This window comes from Ammospiza nelsoni, chromosome 1 (assembly GCF_027579445.1).
Source record: "Ammospiza nelsoni isolate bAmmNel1 chromosome 1, bAmmNel1.pri, whole genome shotgun sequence".
NCBI classification, from domain to species: Eukaryota; Metazoa; Chordata; class Aves; order Passeriformes; family Passerellidae; genus Ammospiza; species Ammospiza nelsoni.
In genome coordinates this window covers 79707530-79734364 of record NC_080633.1, presented here as the reverse complement: position 1 = coordinate 79734364, position 26835 = coordinate 79707530, and the positions used below count along the sequence as shown (strand labels likewise).

Here is a 26835-nt window from a genome sequence, read left to right as displayed (position 1 = left end):
CAATATGAAAAAATGAACATAAATCCAGTGGCCTCTGCAATGGCTTCAACTTCTGACACAGAATGTCACAAGTAGATATGGTGGCAGCAAAATACAGTTCCTAAGTACATTTCATAGAATCACACAATATTCTTAGTTGGCAGGGGCCCACAAGGATCATTGAGTCCAGCACTGAAGTGAATGATTCATACAGGGATTGATCCCACAACCTTGGCATTGTTAGCACTCTGATCAGCTCAGTTAGTCTCATTTTCTTCCATTTATTTTTAAACTCAGGAGGAAGAACTACAAAGAAGACTAAATTAAGATATACAGGACTTTGGTTCTGAGAAAAATACAGTTTGTACTGTTCCTTAGAGTTGCTAGCCATGACTAAGCTCTTCTTTGTTATAAAAAGGTATTCCTGAAAGTAAGCAACAAATACCAGGAATGGAGATACACTGTAGTAGCTACTCTGAGATCTTCAGGGGTAATTGATTATTCACAAGCAGAAAAGGAGATATTCAGGAAAAATCCCAGTTCAGGAGAGCTGTAAGCATGACCTTAGACAGGGGAGGATCCACCACTGCTTCAACCTGGATGAACTGGACAATATACTATCAAATTTGACTGCTGTAAACTATGTGGAAGGGGAATGAGGATTGGCAGTATTAATCTGCAATTTGACACTGTGGGATGCATAAAAAAAATTATAACTAAAACTCTAAAATTCTGCAGTCAGACTTCCTAAAAAAACCCACTCTCCCTCCCTGCCAATAAAAATCATATAACCTTGGTCAACCTTAAAAGACAGCAAAGGCTCACCCTAGTTAATGCAGTAACACAAGCCACTTTAAGAAATTTGGCTCTAACATAACCTTCCATTTATAAAATCTAGTGCAGTGGTTGGTAACTGACCTTCTGGAACTACAACACCACAAAACACAGTGCCAAAACATTTGTGCTTTGTCACACAAGCATTTCAAAAACTAAAAAGCATTATTTCCATCAGAAACTTTCTGCTCCAGAATTCAAATCTGTGATTTCTACAAAGTAACTTAGTTTGTGCAATGTTTTAGTTTGAGCACATGAACACTGAAAAATCCACAGATTTCCTTGTTCACATGGAAGAAATCATCGTGATCCTTTTTTTCATGGTGTGGCACAGCTGTTTCTTCTGGTAAGGCAGAAATGCTTATAGCAGCCAAATCCCCAAGACAGAACAGATCAATGAGGTTTCTAACTGGATATCACATTGCATTCCCTATTTGCAGAGAAGGTGTTCAGTATCTGAAATGCCAAGGAACTTAAATGTATGGCTTGTCATCTTCAGACCATGATGCTATTCCCTAGGTCATGAGTCAAAAATTTGTGAAATTCACTTCTTTTTGTACCTACTTGTGCAGCTGCTCTTCTGCACCATCAATGCACAAAGACTGTCGATTTCTCGGCTGTTTAGGTGGCCTGGAAAGGCCCAGGGATGGCCTTGAAGAGCCGACACTTCAAAGGATGAGGAGAGACTTCTGATCTTGTCTCGGTCTCGATGTTTATTAATTGTTTATCTAAAAGATTTTCTTTCAGCCCGACAGAGGTCTGCACAGCAGTCAGCCATGGGCACACTGCGAGCCCCCGGGGCAGTCACTTATCTTTATACCCGAAGTTACGTGTACAATATTTATAATTTTTCCCCAATACCTTCTACCCTTATTAACCGGTGCACTTCTAGTAATAACCAATCCCAAAGTGCCACCATCACCACAGAAGATGGAGGCCAAGAAGAAGAAGAAGAAGGACAGGACACGCCCCAATTCCTCCATCTTACTTCTTTAGACCCCCCTGTACAGAAATCCTAAACCCTGTGTCTTACACTCTAATAAACTTATCCCTTCACCATTTACCCCAGTGAAATCCTCCCAGTCCTCATACAGGTGTCGTCTCCTGTGTCAGATCAAAGTCCTGCCACCAGACACTTCTGGCAACATTCCAGGACTCCCGAGCCCCCCAAGGGTGTTCTCGGCCACTCTGCACCTCCATCCTGAGGTGCTGAGATCCCACAAAAGACTTCCTATTTAGCTCTCTCTTTAGTATTAAAAATGCTCATATTTCACCACACACCCCTCCAGTACTGCCCTTTTTCTGAATTCAGACTTTGGTGCTTGTGGGTCATCTTCAGAATGCCTGCTATCTGTCATTTCCGTAAGAGTTGAGATGGGGAACTGAGGAGCTTTTAACATTGCATGCAGGTGAGATGTAAAGCACAGAGAAGAAGGGCTGAACTAAGGATCTCAGAAATCCCCACTTAGTTCAAGACTTCAGCCTGTGAACTAAGAACCAGTATTAGCAGCCTGGAATGTTTACAGCTACCAGAGCTATCCAAGTTGCAGTTAGTAGGTGGTTTTTTCTGGCAGCAATCCTCTCAATACACTGAGGAAATACATGGCATCAGTCACAAGGAAACAGAAACAGTTATTTATTAATTTTTTCTTGCCCCCTTTTCCAGCATCTGAATCACTTGAAAGCATGGGGATGAGGCAGCAGGTACTTGGCTAAAGGGCTTTGTGAGAGTGTAACATGAATAAAAGAATAAAAGCCCCAACAGTTTCTTCCATGGGTCAGAATTGCGAATCACTTTGCTCCTCTCTAGGCTGATCCTTACCAAACTTAATCAAATGAGAACACACGACCCTTCTCCCCTGTTTGCTCAAATGCATGAAGGTGAGGGGATAAATTCAAGTATTTCTACATTTTCCTGCTACCTGACAGTCTAATACTGATTTCACAGTAGTAATGGTAATTGACCTTATTTTCTTTTGCAAAGGAGAAAAACACAATGCACATTTTTGTGAAAACATGTTCACAGGTACTGCTTGTGGCAAACTCTATTCTAAAACACTCCTTTGCACACCCCCTGGCTACAGTGAAGCTGCCTAAGGCATCTAAAAATTAATCTCAGGTCAGGCCCTGAATGCAATTTTCTGTCTCTTGGCCTTCCAGGTATTTCATCTCCAAAGTTGGAAAGAAAGTGAAGTGTGTGATAGTCCTCTAGCAACTGCAGCTCAGGAAGTGCATCCATGGTGGATAAATGCCATGGGACTCCTGGGACCCAGTGGGAGCTGTGCACTGCAGGGATCTGCCATTAAGTTATTTCATGCTATGGATCCTCCTCTTCTACCTTCCAAAGATTTCAGTGAAATGGGAACATGTTCCTTGGTATTTTTCAACATGCAAGCCTACATCATGTTATCCTGAGTGCAAACTAAGGGTACCTACTAGGCCAGCAGTCAGGCTTGCTGCAGAGATGCAATGAATTCTTTAACTTTTCTCCTTTAACTTCTGTCAAGAGCTGTTTTATGTCTCATTATTTAGCAGACAGCATAGTTGAAAACATCAGATACATCACTGTAATGCACGTAAAAGCTTCACACAGGATAGTTTATCAAGTGGAAAATGAACTTATTTGTAAGTGCAGAAAGGGATATGAAATGGTATATTTATTACACTACAGACTGAATATTTGAGAGCAAATGGGCCTATGAAAACTGTACAGTCTTTGGTGTCTCTCATGGGAAAAATCAGCTGCCAGACTTAAGGCTGGGAAATATGATTTGCTGACTTCAACTGGAAACTGAACAACTATTGAGTATAGAGTGTTTGCAGAGCATCAGGGAATAAATCAATAAGGCAATGCTGTTGCAATAATACGCTGAGTTGGTATGAATATTCTCCCTATATTCATTCTGACTCCAGTATTATCTGCCAGGGCTACATTTCACTGGCTGGTGGAGCCCTGCTGATAAACTGGACAGAAGAGTCAGCAGCCAGTACCTACTTGGCAGCTCTGGCAGAACCAAATCCAAAGCAGAGAGCAAAAGCTCAGGCATCTCAAGTTGTCTTTTAATCAGACAAGGTTTTCCAGCCTGGATGAAACACAGCTGCTACTCTTCCACAGTGTTTGATTCTTGCTCTAACAGAATTAAGCAGAAGCAGCAACTACTGAGTCTTGTCTTCTGTGCTTCTCATTTTTTCATATAGGGAATTTTCCCTGTTGTACTGGCTTCCTGGTTCTTGATCAGGGTTTTCTTATCTCCTAGGTGCTTGATGATTAATATCAGAACATAACCAAGCAGATGACGACTGAGAATTAGGAAAATGATGGGATGGCTTGCAGTAAACTCCTGTCAAATGGAACAAAGACTTTCCTCCTCCCATCTTCAGGCTGAAACTGATCCCATCACAGTGATCCCAGCAGGAGAAACCCTGTGACTCTGGACCTCACCCTGCTGTTTTCAGGTGGAGATGGGGTCCCTCTATTGAATCTTTCAAGTCCATAGTTCCTGGCATCTGTCCCTCTTTTTTGCCCATGGTTGGGGGGAAATAAAAGATACACAAGCAAACAGGTTAAATGCTGCAGCTTAAACCTTCTGATGGTTATAATATTATATGATATAAAACCCTCACTTAGAATGGTACTGAGTATGATGACATGCTTATCAGGTACATACATTATACATTAACCTATGAGATGCATATAAGTGCCAAGTGATGGTAGTTTATGCTGCTGTGCTACAAGTTATAATCACCGGAGAGCTGACAGAATGTCTGCGTGCTGCTCCTCCTAAGGGACTGATAACTACCAGCAGATGAAAGAAACAACACTTGCCAGTAGTAACTCCTCAAACTAGAGTTGCTCATCAGCAGGAGCCCTTAGAAATTAGTACTTTTTAATGCTCCATCAAAAGAAGAAGTTATGAATCTATATACTGCACTCTATTTACAAAAAAAAAAAATCTAGCTTTTTATTTATAGAACTTAAGAGATTACCTAACAAGTAAAATAGAAAATAATTTTACATTTTAAAGTTATCATTAGACTCATCAGTTATGAGCAACATAATTGAGGAGTCAATAAACCAACCCTGACTGTAAAGTAGCTGACATTTTGACATGTATTCACACACACACACTCAACTCTCAGGGTTAAGCATATCAGCCAGTAAACTGACTAGCTGTCTGCTCCTAAGTATATTGCATTTAAACTTTCACTGAGATTTAAATCTAATGCAGGTCACCTGCAATTTGAATTTGGTTACTGCAACAAAATGCACATTAATCTGTTCATCTTAAGTGCCTGAACCTTCAATTTCATTGGAACTTCATGGTGATGGTTCTTTTTATGTATTTTTTTAAAGAGATTTAAAGTTTTCATTAGTATGTTTGTAACAAGTAAATATGAAATGTATAAATCTTGCATAAATCACACACATATGAGTGTAAATGTGAACACTTTTTCTGCACTCTCTTTTATCTTTGTTCTTTTGGAATAGAAAGGAATGAAAAACCACAGGGCAAAACTGAACATCAAAAATACATGGACTTTGTTTCTTAAGCAGTGTTTACTAATTAAATATAAACCAGTATTCTATACAATTAGTTTCTTCCCTTAATCAGTCTGTTTATTCATGAAAACTGCTACCTTCCCCAATTGTCCATAACCATATGTTTATTTAACAAAAAAAGCAAAGCAGGATTGAAATTCCTTTTAAATAGCTGGAAAGAGCTTTGAGCTGTTTCTAATAGAAGACATGTTAAAACTCAGAGGTACTGTGCAGCTCTCCTGCTGTTCATGAGCTTGGTGACAGATGAACATGGTGTGGTGCACACAGCGTGTCACCCTGGCACCTTGAGCCTGTCCTATTGGGAAGGGAAAACCTGTTGCAATCCACAGAACACTAGGGAATATTAAGATAATTGGCCATGTGTCTTGCTAACACTTCAGCTAACGTGAACCATGCAGCAACAGGAGCTGGTGTTTGGAACTGTATCCCAAAAACCACTGTGGCTGAAGCTGCTGGGAGACGAAGCTGAACCAAATTCCAGTTCTCGAACTACTGCTGTAAGAACCGATTGCTCCTTCCCTGCTGTAAATAAATATGTAAGTGCAGACTATTCAGGGTCACTTTCAGTGCTGGTGAGCTGGGGAGCTTCCACAGTGCTCTCTGAGAAGCTGGTTTTTTTTCTCTCACCAGCACTCCGTATGCTCCCCATGCAGTGACCTGCTGCCAGCCACACTGAGCTGGTGCTGGCCATGCTTTTACCCCAGTGGCAGCTACTAAATGAGGGTGCTCAGACCTTATGTTAACTAAGACATGACCTGCCTTCCAGCATGATTCTGAGATGTGAATGCTACCGCTGCCGTTCCCCTGGGAGAGCTGACTGTCCCATTTCCCAGTGCTGCCTGCACAATCAATGGCTGCCCCTCAGCTCAGGGCACACACGCAGACATGTGAGAGGGCACAGCTGTGGCCACACAGCTGAGGCTGCAGTGGCTGCAGGAATGCCACTTTTGTACACCAGCACCAACAGCTGATGTCAAATCAGCCTGCAAAGCCTTGCAGTTCAGAGGCAGATGACCAAACACTAATCACGTGGCTGCCAGCAGCTAACATTAGCCAGGGAAAAGGATCTTAACTGACTGCAACTTCTGTGTCATCACAGAAGGCTTAAAAAAGTGCTCAGCTGGGAAATAGGGAGAAAATTGAAAAAAAAAAAAGACAGAAAAAAAGAGAGAGAAAGGTAATCTGGCAGTATCTGTTCCCCATCACAGGCTGCCTTGGAAAATTCCCTGAATTTTGCACTCTGGTATCCAAGCTCAGAGACACTACCAGTATTCTAAGAAATAGAATTTCTTAGAATTCTATGAAATAGAATTTTGCTAAAACACAGCCTGTTTGCTATTACTCCGCTGTGTATGGCAAGGTTCCTTTGAGTAGCTTGCTCCTCACAGAGCCTGCCCCTCTATGCACAGCTCATATGTGAGGGAGTGCTCTCCACTGACAGAGCAAACCTTTGCTGCAGTGGAGAAATGCAGTAAATTAGCACCCAGACAAATTATTTTGGGGTTTCTGTAGTGTACTGAGGCTGACACATCCCATAACCAAAGGGATATGGGCTACAGATGTACCACTTTTCTGTTAAGTCTGTGTCTTCCCTTAGTTTACAACTGTGCAGCAACCTCAGGGCTGATCTGCAGGGCCATCTAAACAGCATTGATCCAAAATGTTTAGTTCTTCAACAGCCTAACCTGCAATGGCAGCAGCATTGGCATTTGGAGCAGCATCTCTGCTTCTATATAGAAAGAAGCATTTTTCCCAAAGTGCCTACTGTCAGTGAATTAACAGATAATGGCAAACAGCATTATGGACACCCTTTAAACTGCATGCAAATTACCAATCATGACTTACTTTTTAAAATCAGAATGGTCCTTTATTTGTACGGAAAAAATTCTACAGCTGAGTCCCTTCCCTCTGCTACGCAAATTCCACATTCAGTTGCACAATCACAAAACATGGCTTTGGAAGGAATCCCCACTTACAACAAAAACCACATCAATGTGACTAATCACAGCAGCTGTCTTACCTTTCAGGAGTTCAATGCCTTCTACTTAAAGCCTTTAAATAAAACAGCTTGTCTACACATTTTTTACTGAGCAACACAACTAATTCTCATTTTTTGAAGAAGCAGCCTTAATACCCTAGCATTAATAGCAGCTTCAAAGCCATGAGACAGTACTTATGATCATCCTTGACAGAGCACATGTGCATGTTGCAAAGTGAGCCTGGAAAGGCTCAGGTGTAGCCCTTCAGATCCCATGAGAATTTAAACAAACCATGAAGTTATGTTTCTTAACAAAACTGTGCCTTTTTTTTTCTACTCTGACCTAATACTGTCACTACCAACAACAGTGACAAGGTGTTTCTGTTGCATTAGTAGGATTGCAGTACTTCTTGTGCAGGCATGACTGGTCTGTGGAAGGAGGTAGGACATTTTCCTCCCAGTTCTATTGGAATAGCATGTCTTTGATGATTGGAAGCTTCCCAAGGTTTTACATTGGGAAGGTGCTTCCCTGCAGGGCTGCTGCTTGTACTTAAAGTTTCACTGTTATTTTTTGAGTGGTTAATGGACTTCCTTTATCTTTACATCTGCTGGAATCCTTCTACAGATCATCCACTGGAAAATGCCTTTACATGACATGTCTAAGTACTGGATTGGTTTTGTCTTATCAGCCTGGGAGCCCTTCCCTCTGACCTGAAAGAACACGATGGTACCAATGGTGATGCCACTAGTCTGACTGCCATTTGTTGAAGTAGAGCCCCTGGATAAAACCACAGCTATCACCAATGGCCATGGGAGCTCACCTGGCCACAAGAGAAGCAAATTTGAAATCTACTTCCTTAGAGCCTGTGGCACAGATTAACATGAGCCATCCCAACATCTGCTGAGTTTGTGTGCTGAAGCATTTGCAGGCTTGTGCCTTTGAATACAGCTGAATCTTTAGAGCTCGTGTCTATTTTTCTGCTCTGTCTGTTGACAAGCAATCCTAAGAATCTGTCACTAGCGGGCAAAAATAGAAATGGGACAGGAAAAGCTATGGACCTCAAAAGCGTTTCTGGAATTTCATTGCGGGCAGATCTCTCATGATGATCTCATGAAAGAACTGCCCTTGAAAGTAAAATGAGAACTTTTGGATACAAAATCCCAGGAAGACACAAAACAAAAGCTAATTGAGGTGATTAAAAATTACTCTGAAGAGGATAGTGATGGTAATGTGAAAATCTTGTAATCTATCAGAATCAGAGTAACCTGATAAATATCATGGGGGATTAATAATACAGTCAGTTCAGAGAAAACTCTTGAGATTGAAATAGTATTCTCAGAACAATTTAGAACAAGGAAATCTTTCCCCTTTGTGGATCTGTAACAACACTGACAGACTTTGAGGGAGGCTCCAACTCTAGAGAACATAACTTTGGTCTGGAACAGGACACAAAAGAAAACCTCAAGACATGTGATGGTAGGTAATGAGAGCTAGGGTCTCATGGAAAGTCTCCAGACAATGGCCAATTCACTGGAGGCACATGTCTGTTTCTTGCTCTAGGAAATACAAGTTAGAGCAAGAGCTGTTGGTCTCTAAGTCACATGAAAAAAGGTCAAGCTTAAGGAAAATAAAAGACAGAGGAGATGCCACATTGGTTCATACAATTCTGTCTTTGATGGTGGCCAGTTGTGGCTGTTTAGGGAAAAAGTATAGGAAACAAAGAACAGAAGAAACTTAATTCAGCCATGGATGGATTGAACTGATTCCTTTTCAACTGTGAAATAACACAGAGTTCTGTATCCTGAATTCTCAGGTGGGGTGGAGATGATTACAAACATTTCTGGCTTGTGTGCTGTAACATTTCCTTTGACATAAATTAGTTTCTCTTCATGCATAAACCACTTGCAACTCAGACATAAAGGTTCTACACTAAAATGAAGGGGAAAGAGAAATTCTGTCAGCACTCCCATACTCAATAGTGAATTTGTGAATGCAGGGAGAAGAGAATTCCAAAGCACCCAGGTACCCCATGGAAAGCATGCAATGCTCCATTATTTGTTATTCCCACCAGCTGCAGTTTTCTTCCACAACTGCCCGTTTGTTGCTAAGAAGACTGCAGAAACAGTGTTCTTGGGGAAAATGCAATGTATTTATGTGTGCAAATTGGTCATTTTGAAACATGGCAGGCTCAGCAAAATTTATTTCTCCCTGAAAATCATCCCCATGAAATGACACAGATTTAGATCCTTTAGTCAGTGTCAGTACCATCCCCGAGATTGCCCTTTTTAGTTAATTTTGAGAGCAAACAGAACAAATGTGCACCAAAGTACCCCCACATGAAAACCCAGTGCCAGGAGAGGCAGCAGGGAGCAGCTACTGCAGGGTCAATCCATGCTGCCTTTCTCACCATTCACAGTACATGAAAAATGCTCAAGGACAGGCTGCCATCCCACTGCATGTGACACAAATGCATTCTTTTGTCTTCCTGACACATTGGTTACATGAAGTTTGGTTCATTTTAAAAAAGAAACAAAAAGAGATGAAAAGAAAAGCAGGTCTCTGATATCTTTTTGCACAGGAGGCTGATTTGAAATGAAAAGTAGTGAAAATAAAATGGAGTAACTCCAACCTTAGCCTGAGCTAATGACAGCTGATTTTCTTGTTACTCCAATACTACGATCACATTCCCTTCTCCAGATAAAAGCAACACAGCTTCCCAAGACAAGACAACTCACCTTTCTTAAACTGCTAGTGCTTTTAGCATTAGGTAGAGGAGGCAATTTTCTGGTTGAGGCAAAAACCACTGAGCTGAACGAAGGTTTCTTACCGTTAAGGACAACGCCATGCAGACAAAAGTGAACTTCTTGATATGTGTGGCTGTGACGGTGCTGTTGGTGTTCACCAGTTTATTGCTGGGGTTATTCTAGGGCAAGAGAGAGAGAGATAGAGAGCATTAGCCTGGCTCCAGACTACCAGGAGCTGCTGGCACCAGGGTCATGTGCTGGACCTGACTGTCTGTGCCTGTCCGTGTCTGACTTGGCTTGTTTGCTTTATAACCTGGAGCTTTCTGAGCACTTTGTACCACTGCAGAACATTTTCTGCTTAAACTGACAGCAACTGCTGCTATGGTCACTGAGGGCTGAGTAATCTCCCTACTTTTCCAAATAATAAGTCCTATTTAACAAATTCAGCTTTGAAAAAGGTTGGTAGCTCTTTCTAAGAAAACACCACATGATTTTTTTTAAACCTTATTTTAATGTTTGTAGCATGGTTTCACAGGAAAAACTGGATTTGATTCCCTTTTACCACAAATTGGTACCAAATCAAGAATGCAAGCATCCTTACTGATCCAATTAGACAAGCAGGTAATATAAACAAAGCTTCTGGAACAGCTGGCTCCATTAATGCAGTTTAATGAACAGAACATAATTAGGACTATTAGATGTTCCACCTTGAACATGGGCTCTGTACTCACATGGCAACAAAGTTTTATTTAAAACAACAACAGCCTTCTTCCAAATGTCTAATATAGCAAATGAAGCTGAAGATTTAAAATTGCCCTTGGGGAATGCATAAAACCAAACGAAATGGTCTGTGAAAGGAGAGGATGGGATATCAAAGCAGGTTACCATTAGGAGCCCTTAAGGAAAAGCCTGTTAGGTCATATATTGCATTTACCCTGGGACTGTTTGATACTCAAGTTTGTGCACATGCTGATAAAACCTGTACCATGAGATGTACATTTATACACCCTAGATGTAACTGGGGTAAAGCAGCAGTCCCTGTCACAGAGTCAGCCTTCTCTACTGGAGTCACTTGTAAGGGAAATAGAACTATTGCAGATACATTTGGGGAGTGGAGCACTGTGAACAGTACATTATTTCACACACATTCAGGTGCTTGATGGAATTTTGCAGTTTAAGGCTTTTGTTCTGATCAGTGCAGCAATTGCACCTAGATAGCCCACGTTCCTGCCTAAATACCTGCTTGGAAGTTTGGATGCTTGAAGATGTAGGCAACCCAGACCCTAAAGCAGGAAGCCACTCCATCTGACCTTTTTGGGAACAGGTTATGAAAACTCCCTGTAAACATTTTTTCATGCATCTACTACTATTAATTGTGTTTCTGAAGAAATACTTTGCTTTGCTGTTAGTTTTCACAGATGGATAAGCTTTGCTTACATCACTCACCACTGTTTAAATGAACTTTTTGCTGCACGGCTCAACTTTCTAACAAGCCTAAAATAACAAAGAAGAAATAAAGCACACCCAAAACAAACCATCCAAAAGGGCTGCTAAGAAAAAGCTTTCTCATCTGTTTGTATCTCTCTGCTGTTATCCCTGCCCTTGCCCTACTCTGCCCTTTGCTCCAGCTCTTGACCACATACTCTTTGGTCGTAACTCTTCCACATGATTTAGTTCTCAGAACAAAACACTATGGAGCAATAAGAATTCCCATCTAGTCATCAGATAAATAGCATTCACAAATCTCAAAACTGGTGCTGTACTGAGCCAGGTGGCAGGGTCCATTAGGAGCAATGGCATTATCACCATATAAAACAGCATAGAGAGCACAGAACTAGCATATGCCTGCTCTCTTCCAAAATGTCAGTAGTAACCCTCAGCCTGAATGTAACTGCTAGGCCATGGGGTTGCTTTGGACACAAAGTCTCATTAAAGACTGAAGTAGGACCCTGCATCTTTCTTACAAATGTGAAGAGAGATAATGATTTCTCTTGTGAAGACAATAATCTGACTTCACCAGTAGAAGCCCTGAAGAGGGGCATCTCAAATCCCATCAGTCAGTGTGCTTCTGATGGCCATCAGCATTGCCAGCTTCCTGAATAACTAACAAAAGAAAATGGGAGTTGAAGTGCAGTACACTGTTTTGGCTTCTGAAAATCACAACGGACACCTTACAGGGTCCAGAAATAAAAAAGTGTTTCTATTTGGGCTCTTCTGAGAAAAACTTATGATAAGGAAACAAAGCTTTTGGAAGGCACAGTGACACAAAGTGATGCATGACCGAGGGAAAAGCAATTCTCACAGCAATCTTCAAAAACCCACTGTGGGTTTCAGGTTTGGTATTTATTGTCTGAAAAGTAGGGCGAAGGCAATTACACATATGGTTGCCAGGATGAAATACCCTTTATACTGCTGCTACCTAATTTTGTACATTTTATTGCAAATTGCTCTTCAAACATAGAACTAAAATTCCCATGAGTTCTTTTCCAGCAGTTAGATAAACTGTACCCATCTGTGCCTTATCCTAGCATTTTCTTCCGCACAGTGTCCCACAAGAGCCCTGTGAGAAGCCATTTAACTGAAATAAACAAATGGACAAATCCTGGTCAAATCCTGTCACCTCTGCAGTTGTCAGTGTATCTTTCACCAGCTAAATCAGACCTGAATTTAGGAGTCTTAATTGCTGCTACTACTGCTTGACAATAGTGCATTTGATTGTGGCTTGCATCAAATGAGGTTAGCAGCTCCTGAGTTTCCCGTCCCAAACTATTTTTATCTTGCAGCTCACTGGGTGTGCATCTGCAGTTCCTTTAGAGCAGCATGGCCTCCAAGAAAACCTACATGTGGTATTTTATCTGACAGGTCAATTTAGTTGTACACAGGCAGCTTAGGAGGTTGTGATTGATTTGACTTTGTGTTGGTTTTAAATTCTCCTTATAAATATGGTGAATGATATTAAACAGGGCTTGCTCCAGTTAGATACATTCCAGAGAAAACATATTTTTCATGAGTATTTGGAACCAGAAAGTTCAGTTACTAATTGGTAAATAAAGGGAAGGAGACGATCTGGCATTTGAATTCTAGAGTCACAGGACAGGATTGTTCTTTGCATAATATATGGACTAGTGAGTACCAGTCATAAATCAGAGCAAAAAAAGAGACTAAACAAAATTAATTTTTGCTCTGCGCCCAGTTCCATCCAGGAGCAGTCCTTGCATTCTTACATAATTACATGATTTATCAACAGAAATCTTCATAGCCTTGGTCAGCTAAGTCAGTACTACTAAAAGAATGTCTGTTATCTCTGTTAGTGTCAGTCTGTAAAACATCCTTTGCTAAACATTAACATAAGCAAGTGAACCCAAAGCCACTTGGGAGATACCACAAAATCTGGAGCAGAGATGTGAGCTTGCTTGCTTGCTCATTCAGTGATGACGCTTTGTGAGAAATCACTTCATTACCTGAGTAGCTACCTCATAGTGAGAACTTTTTTTAATCCCTAAAAATACAGCACCTATCTATCCAAAAGGCAGCTTAATACCTTGTAACACAAGGTATTAAGGTATTTATATAAATACAAGGTATTTAACCTTGTAAGGTTAAAATCATAAATCAGACAACAGTTTGAAGCCACCGAAAGCCAATTAATTTTAACTAGATTTTAAGAAAACCTATCAGTGGAACAACAAATAGAAAGAACTAGGAGAACCACACAGGCAAAACCCTGCCAGAGGTATTTATGACAGCCCTAACAGGGACACTCACCTTGTCAAAAGCAGGGTACACAGCTCTGATCTCTGTCAGCCAGCCATAGGGCATGTGTCCCACTGGATATGTAGCTGTCAAAATCGCCACTGCCTATGAATAGAGAGAGAAATATGAACTTCAAATCTTCAAACACAACAGTGAAACTAACACAGGGTGCTATTGCCCACCAGTACCACCTCATTGACCTTGGCACAATGCAAAACCACACCAGAGACTGGAAACTTTTTGTTTAGGAAGACCATCAAAATGGCCGTAATTTGGCCTGGAATTTTAAGCTTATGAATTTTTTTTGTGCCATGAAATCACCTAAGTCAGCTTTGTCATTTCACCATCACTCTGATACTCTGAGATAATAGTTAACTTTAGCTGTGGTGCACCCCTTACCAGGCCAACACCTTCCTCCCAAATTGCTCCTGAGTTATTTTACCTACAGATAGCTGAGCAGCAGAATGCCAAAACAGTAGTTTTGGATTGTACTGCATAATTTCAATTTATATACATTTTACTTGGTTATCCATAAATAAAATAGCTTCAGGTAAGACATACTATATATAAATCATGGGATCTCAGTGGCTGAGTGAGTTTGGACATCAATATGACTGCTTGGAGGCAGGAGGCACTTATGAGACCAAAAAAATCTATCTCTGCCCACTTTGGTGCTCATCAATGAACACCAGACAAAAATAATTCCAGGTGAACATTTTTAATATAAGAAAAAATTCACTACCTGAAATTTTAACAATTCACTGCCCTTTTACTCTCTCATAAGTACAGTCCAAGAGGTTTATCAAAGACATAAGCTCCCCTCCATATTATGTATGAAAGATTTTAGTGATTTTTCTGGCTGTTGAAGAAAAAGTCCAAATACATGTCCTTCATGTAGGAAGGGTATTTAGGAACTCTTCCTGTGGCTACTTGTAAATCTACTGTCACTCCAAGTTTTCTACTCCTCAGAGCTGAGGTATGCATCTGAACTGAGAACTGTCTGACTCTCTTAACTCTAGAAATCAAAGTACTTGGGTGCCTTTTGTCTCCAGGTTCAGATCTGTTACAATCCACATACTTCTGATTCATTTTACATCTGTCAATGGTAGTGTTAAGAAAGACCTTTTTTAACTACTGCTGTTTCTGTTTTACTCCCAAACTTTCAAAATACTTTTTCTTGATTATCTGAGCCCATTTTCCCATTATAAATGTAACGGCTGTCTTTGCTTGGTTAAAAGATCTATACAAACACAGGACCATGTAGCAAGCTAATTTGTTCCTTGTGCTGTTTAAAAAGGAAGTGGAATGTGATGATATCCACAGAGAGGAAGAGACTGGTATAGATCCTTCCCTGCTAATAACAGCATTAATAATGTTTAATGTACCTGGAAAAAGTAATTGGTTCAAATAAAACAAATTGGAATTTTAAGATAGTACCCTTTTTAATTGCACCCTCCCATCACTGTATTTTCATCAGAATTTCCATCTGTATGAAACCTAACTAGGTTAAATCGAGTAAGGAATATAAAAGCTATTCTGCTTATTTTCATTGTTAAATCCAAAAAGACTGCAAAGACACAGTGCCTGTTAAAGGGAAAAGTATTTCACTACCATATTGTGTATGCTAGGTTCTGCTTGGATGAAAGTATTAAGTTTTTAGTATTGATTTTTCCCAGTGTTTTTCCTCAATTAGTGTTATTCCAACATATATACATGAAAGTTTTCCTAAATGTCTAGTACCTGTGTTTGACAGATGAGAAAGGCCCCTGTGACAGCCACCACCAAAGGGGCAGCCCAATCACCACAGCTGTGCTGGCAGTCCAAACAAAGCAGAAGGGGCTGGACAGTGCAAGTGGATTTGTGGTCCCCATGAACATGTTACAGCCTAGTCCTTCACAGGGACTCCCTGCCCACAGTGAAAGCTGCTGCTGTTATTGAACAGGGGACCTCTAAAAGTCCTGTGGATACAGATGCTCCAGACACTGGTGCTATCTGTGTTGTCAGCGCCTCCCTTTGCAAAGGCAATTATTTCAGAAATCAGAGAAAGTTGGGCTGTGACCATTACTGTTAATGTAAAACTGCCAGTAAATCCCCAGCTGTGACATGTATTTGGAGTCATCCTAATAGCAACAAAATGGAACTGGCTAGCCATGAAATGTAATGCATCTAAAACTGAAAGTCACCAAGAAATGTAAAACTGATCTTTGCTAATTTTTGTCTCCCCTTATACAAAGGCCACTGTTAACACACAGATTTATCCCTGAATCACACATGTAAAAGTTTTAAGTTTCCTAAGTTCTTTTCTCAGAGCTGTTCATTTGCAGTCCCTGGCACCTCCTGAGTGAGTGAAATACACCATATAATGTATGACAAATTTACAGCAGTTCTTTGAACTTCTCTTTTAATTTAGTATCTTACAGCTTTGCTTATCCTATGGCTATATGCATCTAGACATCCTTGCATGAAACTGGCAGGAGAAATTCCCCAGACTTCTGAGGAGAATGGGTCAGCTTGTGGTGAGCATTGGTAAAGGCTCTGCACCACAATCAGAAATCTGCCTCCCAACAGCTGTAGGAGACTTACTGGAGTAATCTGAAATTCCTCAAGAGAAACAGGGTGCATTTCATATCCCAACCAGGAGTCAATTTTTTTTATATGTACTTCTTAATGTCTCTGTTCTGTCTGATGCGCTGACTGTTAACAATAGTTCCACTTCAATTTGCACAGCCATAAAGTATACATGACAGGAAAGAGTAGGACATGGGACTACTGTCAATTGTCCTAAAATTCCTGGGATCTAAATGCTCCAGACTCTATGTACCCACGTGTAGAGCATGAAAACTTGGGATGCAGGCACTGTTCAGCAAAAAAATTCTACTAGTCTCGCTGAGGGTGAGGTCCCAGTAGACCTGGCAGAAGGGCTCATGGTGAGAGTCCAGGCAATCTTCTTTTCAAGCATAAAAAGAACACTAAAGAGAAATGTACTTAAGACAATTTTTTTGTCAGCTTGGCTGAGGAGAGAGGCACAGAGATAATGCCATGGAAATGATCGTTTGCAGCAATAGCAATAGAGAGCACTGCCTTTCTTACCTCTGTGGCTGCAGAACTGCCACCTAGGTCCCGGGAGACAAAAAGGTTGACAATGGGCCTACTTATTCGCTGAGTTGCCAAAATTAATGCCAAAGGCCACCAGAAACTCAGCATCTTCCTTATTGTAGCTTCTCCCTGCAACACAGGATAAAAAAAAAAAATGAAGTGAGTTTGGAAAAAAGCATGCAGTACACAACCAAAAGCATGGAGAAAGGTTTTCTGCTTTTCCTCTCCATTGTCAGTTTGGTACATTAATTTCAATAATTTTCAATATGAGGAGCCTAAAATATTTTCACTCATGGTAGCAATACTGATTCAAAAGATGTGTCATGGATCTCAATAAATATGCATAAGGTATCTATCTGCATAATTTTTTCTGACTACTAGACAAAGCTACATGAAAAACAATATGACATTTGAAGAAAAAGAGAAATTCTGATATCTTCTTCCATATGAAGTAAGGTGTTCCCTTAGTTCATGCTGTGCTGTCTTACAGCTCAGTACAGAGGTCCTCACACATCCAAACTATGGAAGGCATTGTGTCACATGTGCTGTTGCTGGAATAATTTCCACCATGCCTCTTAAACTGAAAATGTTTTTCCTGCAGGACAAAGAGAAGCCCCTTCATGCACAGTGGTTTAATGCAGTATTACAACACAAAAAAAAAATCCACATAAAATTATTGAGTTCAAAAAACCACAAGCATGAAGACATACCCCCATTTCAGGCCCACTTCTGTCAGGAATAACATCATGTATGTTCCTGTAGTAGCCCAGGCAGAGCGTGGTGCACCGCACAAGTGCTCCCATGTATAGGGACAAGATGGGGATCAAGAGAGGCTCCCTGCACTCCAAGTGACTGTGAAGCAAAATGGCTACAAAAACAACCTGCAGAGAAAACAAACAGATGATTAACAATTTGTCTCTGTGCTTCTCCAGGGTCAACACACCTGGCCAATTCTTGTCAGATTCCTACTAAACAATTTGCATGGCTACAGTATCAATGGAAACTTTAGTCAGGATACCTCAGTATTTGGTCATGTACATGAGAAGAACAGGAGTTAACTTCATACTCTATGACACAGGACTTGAAGTTTGGGCAGGTGACAGACTAGAAGCCATAAATAGGAGAAGGCTGGCATGAAAGTCTGGCAGGGTCTGGCAGCAGGCATGTGGCTGAGGGTCACCCTTCCCAGGAGAATGTTCTATTCTGATACACACTGAGGCTGGAGACATGCTTCTAGGGTCAGCTTCTAAGCCCTACTGTTGTGGGGTTTTTTGGGCAGTGGGGAGGGTAGTTACAATTAAAAAGCCAGATTTTTAAAATATTCACTTCAACATTTAGGAGCAGGAATTCTTATGTCAACCTAATTTTCAGCTTTTTCGAGTGAAATTTCACTATTTCATTATTTGCTTTTCAGCTGAGAGCCACATTAATGTAAATTAAATGGAAACTTTCAGGCTAATGAACAGTTCATAATTCTGCCTCTTAAGACTAAATGCTCAATCCATAAAATGTAAAGGAACTGATTAATATATTATTCTCTTTGTTAAGTACAGAGAGGATGAAATGCCTGTTAAATTCCAAATGACTCAGGATGGGGGGCACAACTGGAAAGCCAACTGTGTTTGGTGCTGTGAAGAGCAGAACCAGGACAATCCTGCCAGGACATTCTGGCATTTCAAGTGAGTTACAAGAAATAAGATACACATTGTTCAGGTGCAGATTCTCTCCTTCATTGCTAGAGCTGTAAGAAGTAGTTAAGAAAAACCACTCTCTGCAAATGTTCCTGAGGCAGGCCACAGTGGTTATGAGGGTTTTCAATCCTACAAAAATATTGCTTTTCAGTAAATAGAAGCAAAGTCAGTCACAAAGAGTGTGCACATGAAGCTACCCAGGAAAAAGTGGCTACTGCCTGTGCCCCTACTCCCTGTGTGGGGTGCATATGTAGGTGCAGAGTCCTGGGCTGTGACAGCCACAACTTTTTGTGTTCTGGATTTGCTCTTGCTCTGTGTAGTATTCTGTTGAGAGAAGATGACAGGTGTCTTACTCTTCACAACCCTGGCAGCCCCTCACCAGCCGTTGTGGAAAGGGCCCAAATAAGAATTTGTTTCTGTATTTAGCTCACATGGCCTGAGAGCCAGGGTCAGGAAACTTTTTGGGTCACATCGGAACAAGAGCAGACCCTGAGGGTTAAGGTCATTTGCAGTAATTGGTATTATCTCTGGGGATTTAGTGCACTACTGTAGTGGGGCAGAGCTGACAAATACAGAGTAGCTATTGACTGAACAGCTCAACCTGGTTTATGGTTTCCCTATGTTTAGTGGAAGGAAAATGCTACAGAAAATTGAACTGAGTGCCATTGACTTCATATTTCCTTAGATGTTGTACTGTTCTATCCCCTTTCTTATCCAGTCATTACACCATAGAGCTGGTAATGGGGCACTACAACAACTGTTTACAGTTGCTGGGATTCTTAATTTCCAAATATTTTTGTATGATTTCAAGTGAGGGCTGTATATTGGTTCTTAAATGCTACAACACAATGTGTATGTATGTTGTTTTTTCAATATGCCTAATACAAAAAAAACCAGGATAGTTAACAACTCCCTTTTGAAAATTCAAAAAAACATTTTGTCTCCTCTGAATCACCCTGGGGTTATCACCACAGACCCCTTCTGGAGCACTTCTGAGCCTTCACCTTTTGGAACAGTAACAAGTACTCAAAGGTGGCTTACACAGCATTTCCTTGGATTAGACACCCTGTGCACAACTGACAGGTCAGATGGAGAATCATGCCTTCACCTCCAGCTCAGGATTTCAGTGGAACTGTGCAAAGTGCTGGGGAGAATGTACAGAGAGAGCAAGATCTATTTCAAAGCACTCTCTCAGTCTCAGGATTGGTAGCAGCCCGTGGTCTCCTTGCCTGACCTTTCTTTCGCCCAAATGTACACGTGTACATACAGAACTTGTTTCTCAGCCATGATGAACAGGGCTGTGGAAGTGCTCCAGGACACGACCCCAAGGCAAACAGCCCTGGGAACTGACTTGATCCAGTCAAGTGAGACTGTCCTAAACCACAGCTGCCAGCAAACAGCCTTCACATGATGAACAGTCAGAGGGCAGCACACAAGATTGCCTCCTCTGGTGTCTTGCTTGTGGAAGAGCGAGAAGGCACAGAGAGCCTCTGTACTAGAGAGCTCCTGTTTAGGAAAGCATCTGCTCCATAACCCAATGGGAACAGTGGCTTCTATGAGGAGCCTTTACCTGAGCTATGACATCTGAGATGGAGGCACATCCCACTAGGAAACTGTACTTGTGTTTCAGCAGAATCCCAGCATGGGTCCATGCCTGAAAAAAAGACAGAAAAGTTTGGGAAGTGATTATGATATTGTGATTGATTTCAGGTCCAAGAATGCTGTTTTCTGGTTGCTACATTGTACACAAACAACATGCAGCAGTAACTGGTGTGAACCTGGGCAAACATTAGGCCCTTAATGCAGAGAAAGCACTGTTGCATTGAGTTCCTCAATGTTGTCAGGCTGGCAGGGAGAATAGGGATAAATTTACAGACTGTATAGACATTTCTGAGCACATCTAGTAAGAAAGCAGCCCTTCATAAATCAGATGCTGCACAGGATGAATTATCATAGTAAATCTAATACATTTGATAAATCTAATAAATGATAAATCTAATAAATGATAAATCTAATAAATGCACCTGCTGGATGCACCTCAGAAGTGTAATATTCATTGGCCCACTGAGTTACACTGAGTCCTGTCTGGAAAAGAAATCCAACTTCTTTTTAATGATCCCACTTCTTTTTACTGTCAGCGACTGTTTCAAGCAGACAAAGGGGTGAGAAACTGGTGGAGGCATTAGCATGAGAAAGTTCTCCTCTACCAGTTTTACACACAGGTAGAGGCATTAAAGGGAGCTGCCACATTTTCAATGAGCCTGGTGACCTGGGAAGCAGCAGCCATGTGTGGCTTCCTAGTTCAAGCATTTGAGATATACTTGTGTTAGCTGTGCTTGCAAAAACTCATGGTAAGAAACATCTTTTTGACAAATTTGCTCTGAGAAATGATTGATTTTATTCCTTGTGAGCTCTGCAGGTCTGGGAATGCGTGGCAAATCCAAATCTTTCACTACAAATCAGAATGAGGTCACATATGGACAACCAGTGCAGCTCATCACAAGACTACCAGTGCTTTCCAAAAGGCACATACTGTAACTCTGACAAGGCAGCTGAGGTTTTTGCCATTTGTCATGATCTCTGGATGTTTAAAGTTCACTCAGCTGCTTTCTCCATGTAGTAGAAGATGAGTCAAGGTATGTAGAGAATTACTGCTCGCCAAGGACACACCTTACTTCTGCATACTTGAGTTTCCCATCAGGTAACAAAGTTTGTGAACTAAGGTCACAAAAACATAGCATTAACATTAAATTTCAGTTCTGAATCAGGCACTCACCATGGCATCCATAAAAGGGAAGGCAGCAAGATAAAGGAAGGCCCTCCGAGTTTTACTTCCCACTGATTCATCCACATGGTGCAGCTTATTGATAATGTAATAACCCAAATCACTATATGCTGTAAAGAAACAAGGTAAGAATGAAAAACAAAGCTTGCATATGGACTCTTGGGTGAGATATTCAGAAGTACCTGAAAGGCTGTAATGCCTTGGAGCTCAGACACACATCCACTTAGCAAGCAGCTGCAAGGGCTTCAGATATTGCAGCCTCACCAGCTGCTTTTTATGACTAAGAAGTGCTCTCATGGTTCTTTTTAAAGTAACCTTTGGCAGAGGCGTGAAAACAAATGGCTGGGTTGGGAGATGAGTATAGTAAGTGCCACATCTGTTTGCTAAATGAACACACTGGTACTCCAGAAAATCTACTGCTCCTTCATTAAATCAAGGCTCTTTGTTAGAAAAGCTTTTTCACCAGGCATTGTGTATTTCATGGGATTTAGTGCCTTATAAATGCTGAAACCATCTATTATCACTGCATTCTCATGACATTACCTGTAAACCTGCCCAAAGCTGTAAAAGGATACTGTGATTTGTGATGGCATGCAACAAATCACACTCATTATGTCTCTCCCTTACTCTGCCTGATGACCACCTCTGCCAGGACTGTCAGGACACTGTGCTTTGCTGTGCAGTCCCTGGGCAGCCTTGACCTGCCTGAGTTCCTTCCTTATCTAGAGCCAGCACCTCCAGAGCCACAGGTCAGAACAAGGCACCTCTGGAAATCAGGGGGTTCCCACTCCTGATTGCCAGTGTGTTCTTCGCCGTTCTGTTTCAACCCAAGACAACTTTTAGTGTTGGACAACTCTCTCTTTCCAGGCTTCTCTTCTCAAAGTGTTGGGTTGAAGGCTGCACAGACATGGGAAGTCCCCACACAGCTCTCTGCACAACTGCTTACAGTTTTGTTTGTACCCATGTTATCCAGCTGTTTTAAAAACCTCAGAGTTCTCCCAATAACCAGGAATAACAAAGGCTGTGACTGGGGTCTGAACTATGGAGACGAATATAATACGCAGAGGTAAATAACACAAATCAGTTTTAACTTTTTATAAACCATGTTCTAGACCTGCACATCATTACTTGATTTCCTCTATACACTTGCAATAATTGTTAAAAGAATTATTAGGCTGTAAGGCCAATCTCCCCCAAGGCAAATAATGGCAGAATTATTTGTGTCTGGGGAACCTTATTTCACTTCTCTCTTACCTGTGTATTTTCTAAGTTAACTATTTCAAATGATAACATCTATCTAATTTTCCATTTATAACAACCCTATTATCTTAGTACAAATCTTCATATAGAGTATTTCAGGAGAGATCCTTTTCATGCATGCAGGTCTCATAACTTGATTGACAAATGCTAACATTAGTCATCAAATTCAATCCTCTTAGCCTAAAACTGCCTTTCATAACTTGTAAACAATATTTGGAAGCAATTAAAGAGGAGTTTAGGTTGTCATTGTTTTGTGATGGCTTAGAGATACAGCAGTTAAATGATTAACAGAACCGAAAATACTATTTGAGTTCAAATAAGACAGTGTAAAAAAGATAGTAAAATAAAAGAAGGTGGTATGACAGCACTGTGAACAAACTAAAATGTTAAAAACTCCTCCTTTCCCTATACTGTTCCCTATCTATATGTCTTTCACCTGAACTATAACTGTTAGACTCAGTCTCCAAATTGACTCAGTGAATCCCAAGTTGCTTAGCCATCTTCCTGACACACTCCCAGCCTTGTTTCCTTTGAAGAGGGTTAGGGAAGAATTTTAAGCCAGGACTCCAACTTTTCTTCAGTTCTAAGAAGGCAGTTTAGTCCCTTAAGTGCTCAGGTGCTTGTTGAAGTTCAATCATCAAGCACAGCTTCTTTATATTTTTGCATGAATAGCCATGTGCCAATCTTCACTTGGTGTTTTGAAAGCTCTCAGCTACGAAGGGTTTTTTGCATGGTAAGTCCTTGTGGAATCAGTAACCTTTTTGTCTCTAAAGGCCATTGTGGGTAGTTTTTTTGGTTGATTTACTATTACCGAAAAATTCACAGAATCAGAGGGTCAGAGGCTGAACTACTCTCACTTTTAAGAAAAGAGTCATAGTTTATTGGCAGGGCATTCTCAAGGCACTTACGCCATTAAAACTCATAGCACCACATTTTTAAGGTTTCTAGGGATATCAGCACTGAGCTCTGTACTCATGAAAGATTTTCTTTTTCCTCTCCCCATCAAAAAAAAGTTTAACTGCATTTTTTAATGTGATTTTGGTTTTAAATATGTAATGGTGGTTGAACTTAAAACATTATTTTCAAAATAGTCAACTATTTCATATGTCAGTGAAAGCACACAATCACTGTCCCGATGTCCATGAATGTTTCTGTCCTCACAAAGAAGGATTTAGCAAGCTGAGATTCACTGACAAACATACAGGCATGTGTCACTGAGCCATGAGTCAAGCAATTGCTGATGCAATTAGAACTTAACCTTGGCCAACCTTACAAACTTATTATGAAGAATGGTACAAAATTAATAACACAGACAACAGAGCCAGAGAGTATTACATGAATCTAAAGCAGATGGCACTTCCCACTTCTTGCATCATTTCAACTAAAACAGAAAAGTCAAGACAAGCTGCTTGTTTGCTCTTCTCTAGTACCTCATTTGTTTTGCTATGTCTAAGGATCAGATTTGCTACAGAGGCTAAGCAGGAATTCTTGCTTAGCGAGAATTAACTTTTGGTTTTTCCAGTTGAGTTTTAAGACCCAGGTCAAGAACTGACACTGAAAACTGTACACCTAATTGGATGTCCTGGTCTCTACATGGATTTCTCTAGCAAGCCAATTACTACCACACAAACTTCAGACACCCTTAAAACAACACACTTTTAATGATGCCAGCAATCTCAGACAAATACCTGTACTGTAGTTATTTTGGAGCCGACTGCTACTGAGCACGTCATACTTAAATCACAAAGAAAAAACTCTCAGAGGAAGTGACACCATTTACTTCCAGACACAGAGCTACATATGTCAAAAATAGCTTTACTGGAAGAAAAAAATCCAAAACATGATTTTGGGTAAAGTGTGTTCTTTCTAGACACATTCCATTTACATACTTTGCTGCCAGTTTTAAAAATGAACTTGGAAACTTGAGAAGTAACAAATCTATTCAGCTGCTTGTCAGAAAGATGGTTCACATGGCCAAACGGATGCTCATGAGTTTCTCAACCACAGAATGTTCTGAGTTGAAACAGACACAAAAGGATGAAAAAGTCCAACTCTTTAGTGAATGGCCTGTACAGGGACCAAACCCACAACCTTGGTGTTATTAGCACCATGCTTAATGCACTGAGCTAATTTGTTCAACTAAGGGATTTGGGCAGATAGGAAAATACCAATGTGAAAAAACAATAGCAAAACTTGGAGATGCCACATTTGGAGATGCCAGAGGGTATATAGATTTCCTTATGTCTTTGGTTAGCTTGAAGGTAAAACAGAAGAGAAAGCCTCTGTTTTCCCAAGTGAAAGCTCAGCTTGGTGTTTAAGGTGTTGAGATTTTTCTTCTTTGCTCATTATAGTAATACACAAATTAAAGAAAACCAAAACAGCTTAGGAGCATCTCAGTGAAGACTGATTACCGCAACCATATTTTTCTGTGCTCAGGTCTAGCTCCAAAATTGCATTACATAGATTTTCCCAAATCTATGAATGACTTTTAGCATCTGAAATAGCTTTATATAAGCCAACATTTTGTAAGTCTCAAAATTATCCTGTTTTAACTGAGACACAATCACTGCTATCCAAAAGTGCTTTCTTCTTTTGTCCCGAGTGGCTTGTTGAAAAGCAACTGCCCCTGTTGTGGGAAAAGGGTGGGGGCAGCCAGGGAAGCATGTTACTGCTTTAGCAATGACCATGCTGAAGTAGGACAAATTTTTAATGAATAACATTTTACTTTTATTTAGAGAGGAGGAGGATGGAGAAAGCAGCAAGCCCAGATATATTCTGATTTGCGTTCCTGTGCTGTCCCTTTTTTCCAAGGCAAAATGTTTATCATACCCAAGATTAGTGATCTTGTTGGAACAAGACTGAGTAAAAGAAATACCTCAGCTTGTTACAACCCACTCTGTAATTCCTAGTCTCTAGAAAATTCCAGAAGTGTTACACTGGAATTGCTGGGATTACACCTATGTCTCAATTCCTATGGAGATTTTTAATGTACATGCAGTGACCATGCATCTGGGAAGTTCAAAAGTATCAGTGGAATTGCCAGGAACTGCTGAAGTGTTCCCCTGTGCAACCTGTGGCCCATGCTCAGCAGCCTGACAGCAATAAATAGGCACAAAGCAAATCACTCAAGTGTCTTGGCCATCCAATCTGCCATAGATTACTGCAAAAGTTAACCTACACTTAAGTTCCAACCTTTTTCTCCTGGTGATGACAATCATGTTGTTTTAATCAGGGATAGTAAAAAGCAAGGAGAATATTTCCTCAAAGTAACTGCTGTCCTGTCATTTCTGGAACTACTGAGAATTATTCAAGCTTTCTCAGTATACTATTTCTCAGTAAATGAGTGAAGCTAGTGAAAAGTTGTGTTGTAAACTAGTGAAAAGCAATAAAACAATGCTGTTTTATTGCCAAAGGAAATGTGCATACTCTTCATAACACTGATGTTAAAAGGCTCACTTAGTATGGAGGGCTTACCAGCAACATTAAGAAATGCATTATGTTAGCATAATGTTATATAAATGACTTTTCTCCTCTGTCAAGCTGGCAATTTAGTAAGATGTCAAAAATATGCAGAGACAGGCTTAGCATCTTGAATCCCTTCTCTTACAGCCACCAAAAAGCCAGTCTCTGAAATAACAGGACACTTTAGACCCTGGCTCCATAGTGACCTTCCCACCAGGAGAATAATTGGTGGCACTAGCTGCCCTCAAAGTAGCCCAGGGCAAGGAAGGCAGAAAGAATATTGAGTTCCAGATCACATCTGAAACAGCCAGTGCAGGAATACTGTACTGACAAGTTTACAGCAGCGTTGGAAGTAGGATGAGAACATGGCTTTGAATCCCTTTGGCCAACTTGGTTCTCAGCTGTTACTGCTACCTGTACAGGGGAGTGACAGGAGCTGCAGGTGAGGACTTTGCAGACCTTCATAAAGATGTGGCTGGGTGATGACTGAGGGGCCCAGAGCTGGCAGCTGTGAGTTCAAGTGGTTTAGCTCAGGCAGTCACTGGCAGTGAGGATTGTGTGAGCGCCAGGGGGGAAGCAGCAGTGGGCAGCTGGTGCTGAAGCAATGAAGCATGAGTCAGGTGGGTGAAATGCTCTGGTTTGATATTTTCCATGAGTAGAGGCCACTGTTTGTGAGGAGCTTTGTGTGTAG

The 26835-nt window shown here is 40.9% G+C and overlaps 1 protein-coding gene across 1 annotated transcript in view; it reads right to left on the bottom strand.

Moving 5' to 3' along the window:
- The window catches only part of ANKH (ANKH inorganic pyrophosphate transport regulator), a 103851-nt gene that overhangs the window by 18113 nt on the left and 58903 nt on the right, over positions 1-26835 (bottom strand). The window contains exons 3-8 of the mRNA XM_059483081.1: positions 21414-21532; positions 20208-20291; positions 17657-17827; positions 16941-17075; positions 13863-13955; positions 10181-10276 (exon numbers count right to left, since the gene is read on the bottom strand). Of these exons, the coding sequence (XP_059339064.1) occupies positions 10181-10276; positions 13863-13955; positions 16941-17075; positions 17657-17827; positions 20208-20291; positions 21414-21532 (698 nt within the window). The remainder of the gene's footprint in view (positions 1-10180; positions 10277-13862; positions 13956-16940; positions 17076-17656; positions 17828-20207; positions 20292-21413; positions 21533-26835) is intronic.